Source organism: Alosa alosa, chromosome 7 (assembly GCF_017589495.1).
Source record: "Alosa alosa isolate M-15738 ecotype Scorff River chromosome 7, AALO_Geno_1.1, whole genome shotgun sequence".
Taxonomy (NCBI): Eukaryota; Metazoa; Chordata; class Actinopteri; order Clupeiformes; family Clupeidae; genus Alosa; species Alosa alosa.
In genome coordinates this window covers 1760607-1775606 of record NC_063195.1, presented here as the reverse complement: position 1 = coordinate 1775606, position 15000 = coordinate 1760607, and the positions used below count along the sequence as shown (strand labels likewise).

The window sequence follows — 15000 nt, the reverse complement described above, 5'->3', positions numbered from 1 at the left end:
TCTGTGTGAGAGATGGGACGGATTCTGCTGCAGAGACAGCACGTGAGTCCCAGTGTGTGTGTGTGAGTGTGAGTTCCAGTCTGCTCAGCTCACGTCAGAGCGGCTGTTGTTGCTATGGAAGAAGAGCACCAAATTCTGTCTTCTCTTTTAAACTCTCTCACACACACACACACACATACACACACACACACTCTCTCTCTCTCTTACACACACACACTCTCTCTCTCTCTTTCTAATTGAGATCCTCCCCAGGAGATTCATCTGAAGGTGACCTGCAGAAAAGTTAGTTTGGTTTGACCCATTTTGCATAGAGTTTTGAGTGTGTGTGTGTGTGTGTGTGTGTGTGTGTGTTTGTCAGGTTTTCAGGTCAGCGCAACCAGCTAGATAGACTCAAGTTTATTAACGTTACATTTCTATTGGTTTCTATGGACAGTATTATGTTTTCTCCAAGGATGTCCAGATATTCTAATGACTGTACCTACCCCTTTATATGCAGCTGGTTATCAGTGCCAGAGGAAGCAGAACAGGCCGAGAGCATCAGCTGGCCATGGCCATGCTTCACTTTAAACATGGCGCACCTCCCATGGCCATGCTTCACTTTAAACATGGCGCACCTCCCATGGCCATGCTTCACTTTAAACGTGGCGCACCTCCCATGGCCATGCTTCACTTTAAACATGGCGCACCTTTCAGGGCATTCTTCATTCTTCCTCATCCAAACATACTACTGCTTTATAAGCATGAACAAAACAGAATACTGAACCAAAACCATATTAATGAGTGACAATAGGTTAATCTATTAATTCTATGGAGCAAGGGAACAAAAGTAGACATTTTTGTGCCTCCTGACCTGGCCAGTGGTTATGTCTGGAGGCTGAGGAATGGGCCAGGTGATGCTCTCGGCCTCTATACGCGACATGTTTTACTTACCAGACTTCACACTCCCAGCAACACTTCCGCCCCCCCACCAGCAGGGGGCTACTGGGGCAAGAACAATACTTACAGTTAGAGTCGCTTTGGTGCTTTTCTCACATCACTATTAACATTTGCACATAGTGCATTTCTTAAAACAATTAGTGCAAACTGTTCTTGAAACATGTTATGTTATTCAGCCTTGATATCAGTCAAACAACATGGCTTACACTTTATGTGATAATCATGTAAGTGGCATCTGTTTACATCAAGATACCTTGAATCTGTTTTTAGTTATGACAAATATTGTCATAACTAAATAAAATATAAATATAAGTCTCAATCTGTCCATTTCTTTCCAGAAAACTTGCCAGAAGTCATCGTTTAAGGGGCTGTTTTTTCATTGCCAGAAGTCATCGACCCTCCTAGCTTAGCTGACCCTCCTAGCCCTCCTAGCTTAGCTGACCCTCCTAGCTTAGCTGACGCTCCTAGCTTAGCTGGACCCTCCTAGTTTAGCTGAACCCTTCTAGTTTAGCTGACCCTCCTAGCTTAGCTGACCCTCCCAGCCCTCCTAGCTTAGCTGACCCTCCTAGCTTAGCTGACCCTCCTAGCCCTCCTAGCTTAGCGGACCCTCCTAGTTTAGCTGGACCCCAGACCCTCCTAGCTTAGCTGACCCTCCTAGTTTAGCTGTACCCTCCTAGTTTAGCTGACCTCCTAGCTTAGCTGACCCTCCTAGCTTAGCTGACCCTCCTAGCCCTCCTAGCTTAGCTGACCCTCCTAGCCCTCCTAGCTTAGCTGACCCTCCTAGCCCTCCTAGCTTAGCTGAGGAGACATGGGAGACGAACGCTCTAACCACTGAGCTAAAAGCCCAGGCTTCCAACTCAGCGGTTAGAAGTGTTCTAAAGGTTAGGGCTGTGAGGATTTACACGGGCAACTAGCACGCTAGCTCAGTCTGCCTCCGTTACACTAGACTACTTACCACTTCAACACCATTGACTGTATCTGTTTAAACTGTAACTGTAACAGTTCAACTGTTCAAACTGTAGCCTAAAGTTAACTAACAGTTCAACACAAGCAAAATATTGCGAGCCCAATGCACGCGGTGAAGTTATATGGAACATACACAGACACCAATTTTAGGAAAAGGGCTGTTGACTGGTCTTCAGCTATTTTGCTACGGTTTACACGTCTAGAAGAATACATTTGAGTCGTTATAGGCTCTGGCTTATTATGGAGCATAATAGGAACAAAGTTATGATCAAAAAATGTATCAGGGGCGAAAAATCCGAGGGGGCACGTGCCCCCTTAACTTCAATGGGCATGACGCCACTGCCTGTGTGTGTTTTTGTGTGTCAGTATGTGTGTGTGTGTCTGTGTGCGAGTTTGTGTGTGTGTGTGTGTGTGTGTGTGTATGTATGTATGCCTGTGTGTGTAAGTGTGTGAGTTTGTGTGTGTGTATATGCCTGTGTGTATGTTTGTGTGTGTGTGTGTGTGTGTGTGTGCATGCTTGTGTGTGTATGTGTGTGAGTTTGTGAGTATGTGTGTGGTTGTGTGCGTGTGTGTGTGTGTGTGCACAAAAAGTGCGCGCAGGTGCGCAAGCATGGCGCGTGTGTGTGTGTGTGTGATTCACCTGGACCTGTAAACCCCTCCCTCATGACCAAACCCACCGTCTGCCAACTGCCTTATAAGGGCATAGCTGTCACACGAGGGTCGTCATGGAGATGAGTAAGATACATTGGAGAAAAAAGAGAGAGAAAGACTGAAGGAGATAGGGAGAGAAAGAGAGAGAGTGATAGAGAGAGGGAGAGAAAGAGAGAGAGTGAGTCATAGAGAGAGAGGGAGTGGTAGAGAGAGAGGCTGATAGAGATAGAGTGAGAGAGAAAGAGAGGCTGATAGAGAGATAGTGAGAGAGAAAAAGAGAGGGGCTAATGGAGAGAGAGGGTAAAGAGAGCTTGAAGGAGAGAGGGACAGAGACTGAAAGAGAAAGACTGAATCAGAGATGGAGAGAGAGAGAGCTAAGGGAGTGGGAGAGAGAGAGAGAGAAAGAGAGAGAGAGCTGAGGGAGTGGGAGAGAGAGAGCTAAGGGAGTGGGAGAGAGAGAGAGAGCTAAGGGAGTGGGAGAGAGAGAGAGAGAGCTAAGGGAGTGGGAGAGAGAGAGAGAAAGAGAGAAAGAGGGAGCTGAGGGAGTGGGAGAGAAAGAGGGAGTGGGGGAGAGAGAGCTGAGGGAGAAAGGGAGAAAGGGAGAAAAAGAGAGAGAGAGAGCTAAGGGAGTGGGAGAGAGAGAGAGAAAGAGGGAGCTGAGGGAGTGGGAGAGAAAGAGGGAGTGGGGGAGAGAGAGCTGAGGGAGAAAGGGAGAAAGGGAGAAAGGGAGAAAAAAAGAGAGAGAGAGAGAGAGAGAGAGAGAGAGAGAGAGAGAGAGAGAGAGAGAAGAAGAATGTCTTTCTAGAGTTGTTTCCGCTTTAGTCATGTGACAAGCTGCTCCACATTCCACCACACCCATGTGATCTGCACTCAGCTCTCCTTATATGGGCGTGACAGGGTCATGTGACCCAAACACACATCCCCTTATAAGGACGTTACTGGTCTTGCACTTAAAGGGCCAGGCCTGGAAATGGCCTACCATTGGGAAATGCCTGGGTGGGTGGGTGTGTCTGTGTGCGTGTGCGTGTGTGTGTGTGTGTGTGTGTGTGTCCTAGTGAGAGATTGTTGGATTGATCACCAAAGGTAAAAGGTTGCAGTGTAGCATCAATTCACATAAATCCCGGTCTCTGCATTTTAACCCAATCGGTGAATTAGTGAAACACACTCAGCACACAGTGAACACACAGTGAGGTGAAGCACACACTAATCCCGGCGCAGTGAGCCTGCTACATTGGCGGCGCTCGGGGAGCAGTGAGGGGTCAGGTTACTTGCTCAAGGGCACTTCAGCCGTGCCTACTGGTCGGGGAGCAGTGAGGGGTTAGGTGCCTTGCTCAAGGGCACTTCAGCCGTGGCCCACTGGTCCAGAGTGGTAACCAGTGGGCCACCGCTGCCCACGAGGTATATCATCACCAGTCATCAGCCATCTGTGTGCTTGGCCCTCACCTCACTCATCTCACCAGAAGTCCCATCCCTACAACTGCCCTGTCATCGCCTATTGCTGTCCCCTTGCCCGGACTCCTGGCCCGTGCAGCCTAGTGACCCACTACTTGCCCTATGACAACTCCTAATCCCCCTGGACAATTCATTTCCTACACTGGACTATTTGAACTTTCTGACTCTAAATAGGATTCATGCATTATCATACTGGATATGTATGTAACCATCCCACCTCTTGTAACATGCACCTCAGGTGGCTTTAACCCCTCCTCTCACCTCTCCTCCACTCACTCCTTTTCCCTTGCTGATCTAAGAACATTTATTGATCTGTGAGGAGATTGTAGGCCTGTTCCATTACCAGTATTCTATGTCATAACATGATTTTATTTTCATTAAGGACAAATTGTGTCTCTTGACACAACAGGTCATATTCAAAATGTGGTAAAAAAAAACATAATATGTGAAGGCAAGAGTGATGTGCTTAAACACTATGTTCTTTTCTCTACATCTGACTAACTTATTCATTTATCATGTAAACAGACCTTACTGTTCTGTAACTGACCCTTGGCAGATGGGTCAGTCCCTTGAGTCGTGGATCTGCTCGAGGTTTCTTCCTATATGTATCTCCAATTCTAGGGAGGTCTTTCTCACCCCTGTTACCCATGGGCCTTCTTTTCTTTTCTCTGATTGTCTAACATTCTGTAAAGCGCCATGAGACATGTGTATCATTTTTTACCGCTCTATAAGTGACACTAAGGCCCCGTCCACACGGAGACGCTTTTTGGGTTAAACGCACAGGTTTTGCATCGTCTTAGCCGATGGTCTAAACGAATCTAAACGGAAAAATCTGAAACTGTAGCCCTTGCGAGTCCGTTTGGATGGCGAAACCGCATACTTGCATATTGATGATGTCATCGCCACACCTCATCTACCTGTGACCTCCAACCCTCGGGACATGAGAGTACAGTTGGATGGGCTACCTGTGGCCGCCGAAGTGGGATAGAAAAATCCAGCCTGAAATCAAATCGCCGGCAGATCGACCCAACAGCTGGGTTTGCTGATGGAAAGCCTATTGCAGTAATCAACCCAGCAGCTGGGTTTGCTGGTGCAAAGCCCATTGCAGTAATCAACCCTATACTTTTATATTATTAGTGTGTGCTTCACCTCACTGTGTGTTCACTGTGTGCTGTGTGTGTTTCACTAATTCACGGATTGGGATAAATGCAGAGACCAAATTTCCCTCTCGGGATCAAAAGAGTATACATACTTATATACTTATACTTATACAACCCTGCTGGACATATATGCATGAATGAGTTTTTTTAAATCATGTTTTAACATCACCTCTAATTTGGCAATGTTTTGTGCTGAATTAGTTATTGCTTTCATGAGGCTGTTAGAATGTAGATCACTGTCAAATACACCAAGTCTTAATTTCCTCCTTTTTATCAAATAGAATTTATTCAGGGTTTTTTTCAGTACTGTAGGTGACTACCTGAAGAAGACACGCATCCAATATGCTGGGTGTGTGCACAATGTTAGTGTGTGACTGTATGCGTGAGTTGAACTTTGGCCCTGTTATGCAAGAACTCTGGCAAGCGTGCATGTTGCCTCCCCGTTTGCCCAGTAGGGCTGACGCTCTGGTGTGACGTCACATTGAGCGGACACGCCGGGTTGTGTTGTTACTTCCCGGTTGGACGCATTTTTGCAGGGCCAAATAAGCTAACTTTCTTACACTCGCGAAGGGAACAATGTGGCTGTACCACAATCACTTGTGAGCCGGTCCTAAACTACAGTTAATGTAGCCTGCCTAACCCGGGATCGACTGGATCTCAAGTGCGCTACAAAACCCCTCACGTCTTCATCTTTACCCGGAAACTGAGCAATACTAGGCTATGCAGGCGGCAGTCATGCTTCTGTGTCTGCGGCAGTATTCCTGAATCTGTTCTGTTGACAACCGGATTATCCGTTATGTCAGTCCGTCTACTCCGACCCACACCCGCCCCATCAAATAGCCTAACGCCACATCCCCCGTCCCCTCGCGCTCACCGGCTCTTTATGCTCGAGTGGGGTGAAGCAGCAACGTTAGCCCTTATGAGCTACACCCTCTTTCAGCTGTACCCGATTGAAGAGTTTAGGTAGTCGGAAAGCACACGTTCATCTTCTCTATCTATGTGCAAAGACGACCTGACCTCACGATCAGCGTTATCGTTCATTTAATAGGCTGACAATGATATAGAGACTGGGAGGGTGGGGTAGCCAGAACATGTCTGGACTGTAGCCCACGGCAGCAGGTTCAGTCTGTGACTGACATGTTCAACCCATGACATGCAATGATAAACTTGACAGATAACCCTGGTTCGGTTTGAGATATTTCCACTATGCACATATATGGATATACTACGACAGCCTACTTGTTGCCCGTGTCGACTGTAACGTTTCAGCATCCAAAGCTACCGGTTAATATCCATATATGCACGAACATATATGATATGTATAATGAAGTATGATATAAGGTGTTCTAACGATGTTGCAATTGGTATCAGTCCACGAAAAAAGTATGTCCACCACAGTTCTGGTAGTACTAGTTTGGGGATCACCAAATCAGAGCGATTTATGCATGGTTTGTTTACAGTTGTTGTCATGAACCTTCAAGCGACGTCTGTACAGTTGTATGCGATATGTTGAATGAAGGTCATATAATTATTGCACAACAATCACAACAATGTAGTGGTTTTCTTGTAATGTAACTTTTATTGTCATATTTAGTCACGATTTCGGCGATGTTGAGGAGGCAGTCTCAGACAGGCAACAGGAATGAACTCCGCCAAGTGGATGATAGTTGACCAATCAGAATGCTGCGTGCCGAAAGATTACCTTATATGGAAAGAGCTAGTCACCGAGCCGGGTATAAATCCTTCGTGTTACCATTGATTCATGCTTCAGTGTGCTGTTCCTCTCAGGCGGAGTACCGACAAAGTTTTCAGCTCAAAACCCTCCTAATCCCCAAAACTCACAGGTAGGCCTGCTTTCTCAATTACTAGTCAGTCATTTTTTTACTTCATTGTAACATTACTTGGTAGTTTGGCATTTGAAACCGTCAGACATTATTTTTACACGTTAACGTTACTGAAACTGTATAAGATAGTGGATAATTATGTTAACGTTAGTTTCTTGTTAAGTTGACTCTAAGCAGTTCTGGTGATAACGTTACAATTTTCTTAATTGAATGTTAGTTGTACATGTCTTCCTTAAGGAAGTTACGTTAACGTAGTTCAATAGATAAAGTTGGCTTGAATGACCCATCAAGGCGTTGCCGTCATCGGTTAAGTTGCTGGCTAACGTTACCAGATGCTAACGTAATATTAAAACCTGTGTTGCAGGTTAACCGCCACTGTTAATTAGCGGGTTTTTTCTTTTTTCGCAATTCGGTGATGTCACTTTGGGGACTACATGATCTGCGCTTCATGCATTTCAATGGACATCGTGGTTGCACTTTCAACATAAAGTTTGTATATTTACACTTCGAATTTCGTCACAGCATTTATATCACAGCTACCATATGATCTACCAATGGTAATAACGGTGCCTGATATCAATTTAGTATTTTTTTTCTGAATTTCGGGAGGTCTTGTTTCGTAGGGTATGTTTTACATTCATTCCTATGGGAAACGGTCGCGGTTACACTTTCAACATAAAGTTTGTGTATTTACACTTCGAATTTCGTTACAGCATTTATATGACAACGACCCTATGGTATAACAAAGATAACGATGTCTTCCGATTTTAGTTTAATGCAATTTTCTGAATTTTGAGACCTCGTTATGAGGCTACATAATGCACCTATTCAGTTCAATGCATTATGCTTATAACGTTACGACACTTTTTTTTTTTTGTTACTGAGTGAACAGCACCGAGTGAAAGTCAACATTTTCTTTATATCTAGTGATGGTGATCATGTCGTTAGTTCAGATAAGTAGGCTACCGGGCAAACTTAGTCAGAAGATCAGAATATAAAGCATCATGATAGCTAGCTATGGGCTAACTTTCCAGTCCCACCTGTGAGCCACCCCTGTTGTTGCAAACTTAGCTTCTAGCCGCCGCCGATTAGGCTGGTCGTGTCTTCAGCATGATTATTTTCGATAACTACTGCTCGTGATTTGATTGCCATAGAGCTGCACAGTCCCGCCCACAGCCGATGCCGGATGTAAAAATTCAATGCAATTTCTCCATTGACAATTGCGGTATAAGCCATAAAAACTTAACTGCACGTGGTAGACTTAAAACCAGCTACGGCTGTACTAGGCGATTGTATATGCTCCTATAGACACCAATAGTTCATGGGGCACTAACCTTGTTTTGAGAGAAATGCCTTTTATTCGCGATCTCTTGGATAAGTACTTCATTACCCACAATGCTGAACAATCCCACAATCCCACAGTGATGCCTCTGATTGGTGGAAAGGCCGTTATGGTCATAGTTTGAAACTTTCTCAGCAAAAAATATTGCCAAAGATGGCGGAGTCTTTTACTGCCTATGGCAAATCTTAATGTGATTAAAAACTTTCTTGACGAATATTGGTACTTGTATCAACAAGGATTGGGGTTTATACATCACACAAACTTAGTCAGGGCCAATACACTATCAAATAGACCACTGTAAATGTTAGTTTAAACACTCAAACTTTTCAGGTTAACCTTTAGCATTTCTGACATTGTATGGCATTACATAATGCAGCTACCGGTTTCTCGGGTTAGTGTCGGGAGGGAGTGGTTGAACCGTTGCCTAGGCCCGTGGCTGTGTTAAAACTATCTCCTTATATGGCAATTTTCGGTCAAGAGCGGGACTTCCTTTGTTTTAAATCTCCTCTTTTCAGGTCTGCGCCTGCGCACCATCTAGTGGCCGCCCATTCGCATTGCTTTTCTTTAGACCGGAAACATCGAACAAATGTGAAGGGTGGACTGAATTCTATGTCTAAGTGGATGTTTTAAGAAGCTGACTTTGTATTTTCCAGTAATGGAAGACGATGTCGCCGCCCTGGTCGTTGATAACGGCTCTGGAATGTGCAAAGCTGGCTTTGCTGGAGATGACGCCCCCCGCGCCGTGTTCCCCTCCATCGTCGGCAGACCCAGACATCAGGTGAGATCACGTTGACGTGCAATAATGTGTACAGTACAGAATAAGTGCTAGTTTCAAAGCAGGGTTTTAATGATTTTGTGGCATTTGAATGCCTTAGTTTCAAGGCAGTGTTTTAATGATTTAATTTGAGTCATTTGGATGCCTTGTTAGTTTCAAAGCAGTGTTTTAATGATTAATTTGAGGCATTTGGATGCCTTGTTTCAAAGCAGTGTTTTAATGATTTAATTTGAGTCATTTGGATGCCTTGTTAGTTTCAAAGCAGTGTTTTAATGATTAATTTGAGGCATTTGAATGTTAGTTTCAAATTCATTTCCAGTTATTTGCCTGGCAGAGCATGTTAAGCCTGTAGTCTGTTAAATAGTGGAATTATGGGGGGAAAATGTAGCACACTGCCCTTGACTGCCTGACGAGCTTTTCATGTAGATGTGCGTTTTGGCCGAATAACATTTCAATATGAGAGGAGCAATATTCCGGATGCTTCTATTGAGCTCCTGGTTTGCTTGGATGTGTAAATGTAGAGTAGAATGACATGGGAGAACCAACTTTTACAGATAACTTCAGCATTTACTTGGACTTCCTCTTGGGAAGTTGGGCAACATTTCAAAGTGAGTAATATCTGTGTGTGTGTTTAGGGTGTGATGGTCGGTATGGGACAGAAGGATTCGTACGTGGGAGACGAGGCTCAGAGCAAGAGGGGTATCCTCACACTGAAGTACCCCATTGAGCACGGCATCGTCACCAACTGGGACGACATGGAGAAGATCTGGCATCACACCTTCTACAATGAGCTGCGTGTTGCCCCCGAGGAGCACCCCGTCCTGCTCACAGAGGCCCCCCTGAACCCCAAGGCCAACAGGGAGAAGATGACTCAGGTACACACACACACTGTAACGCAACACACAGAAATGCACATCAGAGATGTCCTGGATGACCCGTCTTGATGGCCCATTCTTTTCACCCTGTGTCTCCTCTGCTGCTCTCATCAGTCCTCTCCTTTTCTGCTCCCTCACTCTCTCATTCTCTCTTTCTTCTCCTCTTCTCTTGTTGCCGTCTCATTACTTTTCATCCTGTCTCCTCTCTGCTGCTCTCACCTCAGAACTCTTCCTCTTCTCTTGCTGCTGTCTCACCTCAGACTCGTGTTTCTTCCTCAGGCCTCCTGCCCTGCTCCTCTCCCTGAAGTCCTCAGGTTCTGTCTCTCTGTGTGTGTGCAGTGTCTCTGCTGCATGCCCTCTGCTCCTGTGTGATGAGCCAGTGGGGCTCAGTCAGACTCGCCTTTAGCAGTGACTCGGCACTCACTCTGGCACACTGGACTAACCAACATCATACCTTTAGCAGTGTTGGACTAACTGCTTTCATACCTGTGAAAGGAGCCTGCTAATCAGCTCCATCTTGTACACAGATGGCTGATGACTTGGAGATTTAATTTTCCCCTGCACACGTTGCCGTATTAAACGGCTGAGGGGAACGCATGCTCTCCTCTCCTCTGCTCCTGTTTCTGCCTGTTGTGCTCAGACCTCCAGTCTTGCTGGTGCTGTTGTGCTCAGACCTCAAGTCTTGCTGGTGCTAATGTGCCCCTCTGCTCTGCTCCTCCACAGATCATGTTCGAGACCTTCAACACTCCCGCCATGTACGTGGCCATCCAGGCCGTGCTGTCCCTGTACGCCTCCGGCCGTACCACCGGCATCGTGATGGACTCCGGTGATGGTGTCACTCACACTGTGCCAATCTACGAGGGCTACGCCCTGCCCCACGCCATCCTGCGTCTGGACTTGGCCGGCCGCGACCTGACCGACTACCTGATGAAGATCCTGACCGAGCGCGGCTACAGCTTCACCACCACGGCCGAGAGGGAAATCGTGCGCGACATCAAGGAGAAGCTGTGCTACGTGGCACTGGACTTCGAGCAGGAGATGGGCACCGCCGCCTCCTCCTCGTCTCTAGAGAAGAGCTACGAGCTGCCCGACGGACAGGTCATCACCATCGGCAACGAGAGGTTCCGCTGCCCTGAGGCGCTCTTCCAGCCCTCTTTCCTGGGTGAGTGCCCCTCACACACTCTCCTAACTGACTTGGCACTTGTAGGCAGAAGCCACACACTCCCCAAGTCTTTCTGTAGTGGACTCCTTAATGTAACGCTCTCTCGCTCTCTCCCTCTCCCCTACTCCAGGTATGGAGTCGTGTGGTATCCACGAGACCACGTTCAACTCCATCATGAAGTGCGACGTCGACATCCGTAAGGACCTGTATGCCAACACTGTGCTGTCCGGCGGTACCACCATGTACCCAGGCATTGCTGACCGTATGCAGAAGGAGATCACATCCCTGGCACCCTCTACCATGAAGATCAAGGTGGCGTCGTCTCCGTCTCTGTGTCCATCTCTCTCTGAAGATGGAAGTGGCAGGCCCCTGTGTTGAGTGCCATTCTGACCTCTGTGTCTGTGTTTCAGATCATCGCACCTCCTGAGCGCAAGTACTCCGTCTGGATCGGCGGCTCCATCCTGGCCTCCCTCTCCACCTTCCAGCAGATGTGGATCAGCAAGCAGGAGTACGACGAGTCCGGCCCCTCCATCGTGCACCGCAAATGCTTCTAAACACACGGCGGTGTGCTCACACACACACACCTGTGTGTGGCATGGCCCCAGCGGCGTCAGGACTCCTGCTCCACCTTGTCCCCGCCCATCCCCACTGGGGGTTTGTGGGGGGGGGAGTCGGGACTCTTGAGTTAAAACTCCATTGCCTCCAGTCATTCCCGGAGACGCACCCTTCACAGGGCAGCGTACACACACACACACACACACACACACACACACACTCTATATCTGGCCCGAGGGCCCTGGAGGGGTGTGTTTGGTGGTTTTTGTTTACTTTTTTGCTTCTGTAAATTATGTGTTTTTGTACTTGCAGCCTTAAGTCCTCGGAGTTGAGTTACTGTGGGGTTGGTCAGTCTGGCCCTGACGCCTTGGCCAGCTCCTCTAGTGATGGGGCTGAAGCCAGCTGTTGGCATGCATTCTGCCTGGGGAATCTCTGTACACTGAAAACTCAATAAAATGCACATGGTCCATTACTCCCGTCTGCCTGCTCTTCTGTGTGTGTGTAATTCAGAAATGGGTGCAGAAATGGAGAGCTTTGCAGTAATCAAGTGTGTACATTTGCACAAGTTGCAGCTTACAAGGGTGAGTTCCTTGAAATAGAGTGACTGTTTTTTTATATATAAAGGGGCAGCAACGAGCGTGTCTAATTCAGGGTCGATGTTGAAATGGAGAGAGCTTTGCAGCACTTCAAGTGTCTACATTTGCACAAGTTTGCAGTTTCCAGCAGTTCTTCAAAATGACTTTTAAAAGGGTGCAAAACCCCATGTGCCCATTACAGGGAAGGACTTTGGTGCAGCTACAATGGCTGCCCTTCATGGTGATCTGTCTGAGCAACTGCATCAGTGGGTGTTTCTCAATGTGTATTCCTTTACTTGTGTTAATGAAGTGATTGCCTCATCAACACTTAAACAGGTGGTCTCCACGACTACAGCAAACTGGGCTGATTCCATGTGTGCTGTAGACACCATATCAGTTGAGATCTAACATGCGTAGAGACGAGTGTGCTAAGTTGTGCTGGAGACCTTCCCAAATTCTAATCGGAGGTAAAGGGCACGTTCACTCTGTGGTGGACGAAGTACACACATCCTGTACTTGAGTGACAGTAGAGATACATATGGTCAAATGTTACTCTAGTAAAAGTAGAAGTCCTCCTTTTACATTTCCACTTGAGTGGAAGTACAAAAGTACTTCAAATGTACTTGAGTATCAGAAGTAAAAGTCCTGAAATGTATTATGACTAATACAGTTGCATTTACTATTGTTAGAATGATTCGGCAGACCATAAAAACCTAAAAAAGACCTAAAAACAAACCGATGTGATATCTTATCTTAGATACTTTAAAGTAACAACTTTTTGCTTTGTGGATGGCTTTACACTTTTGGACCAAATCAATACGTTCCCTTTTGTGTTAGTGTCAGATTTTTTATCATTGTATATCTATCATTGTCTATCATTTATTCGATGGTGTCGTGAGACTATTTATGGTAACATCAATATTGTGAAAAGGGGTCAACAAGGTACAGTAAATAGTGGATATAAAGCCTAGCTCTAAATGGCTACACCTGAGTTACCTGTAATCTTTCCACATGTAGAATCAAAATGGCTACAGTATCACCTGAGGTAAGAGATCTTGGGGTATGGATGATCTTTCCACATGTAGAATCAAAATGGCTACACCTGAGGTAAGAGTTGGGATGTGTTGTTTCCACATGTAGAATCAAAATGGCTACAGTGTGTCAAGTTCACATGTAATCCCTTGAGTAAATTTAAGACATTTACCTGTAATCGTCGGGGTCACCCAAGCAAATGTTACGCTCATTTTTGGAGAGGGGCTTTCACATTTTCACATCATGAAAGTACAGTGCACTGCAGCAGCTTCATGTCCAAGATGGTGTGTGTGTGTGTGTGTGTGTGCTAATGTAAGTACAGGGCACTGCAGCAACTTCATGTCCAGGATATTGCATCTGTGCAGCACAATGGAGTGGGTCACGTTTAGTACAGGAAACATTTATGTCCAAAATAATGCACCCCATCCTGCACATCATACAGTATATTAATGTCCAAAATAATGCACCCCATCCTGCACATCATACAGTATATTAATGTCCAAAATAATGCACCCCATCCTGCACATCATACAGTATATTAATGTCCAAAATAATGCACCACATCCTGCATATCATATATTGATGTCCAAAATAATGCACCCCATCCTGCATATCATACAGTATATTAATGTCCAAAATAATGCACCCCATCCTGCATATCATATATTAATGTCCAAAATAATGCACCCCATCCTGCATATCTGTGTCGGTCTGAGTCTCCGCCCTTCCTCTGTCTGCTCCTGGTTCTCACCTGCTTCCACTGGTGTCTCTGATCTGCCTACCAATCAGCCTCAATCAGCCTGCATCTGATTGCAATTTCAGCTTTAAAATCCCCATTACCAGTCTGCCTCCCTGTCAGAACGTTCCGCTTCTTCTCGTGAGCAGTTCTCGAAAGCGCGACCTGCCTGCGAGTTTTTGCCTGTCTGGTTTTGACCTCTGCCTGATGTTTCATCGACTGTGTTCTCTGCCTGAAGATTTTGTACTTTTGCCGCCAAGTTTCTTCTGTTTTTTGCCTGCCGGGGAATGAAGACTGGCCTACTGCCGTGAAGGAGGATTGCCTTTTGTGTTTCGCCTGCACCCTCTCTGGAGTGTCCAGTTGCCTGTGCCCTGTTCTCCTGCTGGGGTTTTGCCTTGTACGACTTTTTTTCTGAACTGTTTTTTGTGCTTTTTCTGAAGACTGCTTTCTGTTGAAGATTGGCCCAGTGTGTTCCCTGTGGATTACCCTCAGGACTGTAGAAGCTCTGTTTTGTCTCTGTTAATAAATCTCCTCTGAGTCAATTCTGGGTGTTTGTCATATCTGAACCTGAGTCCCATCTCTGAAAACGTGATGGTGTACTTATCCGTTTTCAATAAAACACCATTATCCCGCTTTCAGAGTTTTCTTACAACACACACATTATTCAGCTTTCAGAGTTTTCTTACAACACACATTATTCAGTTTTCAGACTTTTCTTACACTTTAATTCAAAGAGCTTTACTGGCTTGACAAAATAACTCATTTTCTACATACACAAGTACAACAGACCTGTCTCAGAGGTGGTGTCCTACCAGGTAGTCTCCTCAGGTTGTTCTCCTGTTGACCACTAGATGGCACCATAACTCTGTCTCAGAGCAGAGTCCTCTCAGGGCTTGGGCATGTTCTCCTGTTGACCACTAGATGGCACCATAACACTGC

At 46.0% G+C, this 15000-nt stretch overlaps 1 protein-coding gene across 1 annotated transcript; it reads left to right on the top strand.

Annotated features, from left to right (window-relative positions):
- The first annotated feature begins 6881 nt into the window (after nucleotides 1-6881).
- LOC125297369 (actin, cytoplasmic 1-like) lies at nucleotides 6882-11826 on the top strand. Its single transcript, XM_048247715.1, has 6 exons — nucleotides 6882-7009; nucleotides 9005-9129; nucleotides 9762-10001; nucleotides 10725-11163; nucleotides 11294-11475; nucleotides 11574-11826. The coding sequence occupies exons 2-6, from the start codon at nucleotides 9007-9009 to the stop codon at nucleotides 11715-11717; spliced, it is 1128 nt and encodes a 375-aa protein (XP_048103672.1). The 5' UTR covers nucleotides 6882-7009; nucleotides 9005-9006; the 3' UTR covers nucleotides 11718-11826.
- The last annotated feature ends 3174 nt before the right edge of the window (nucleotides 11827-15000 follow it).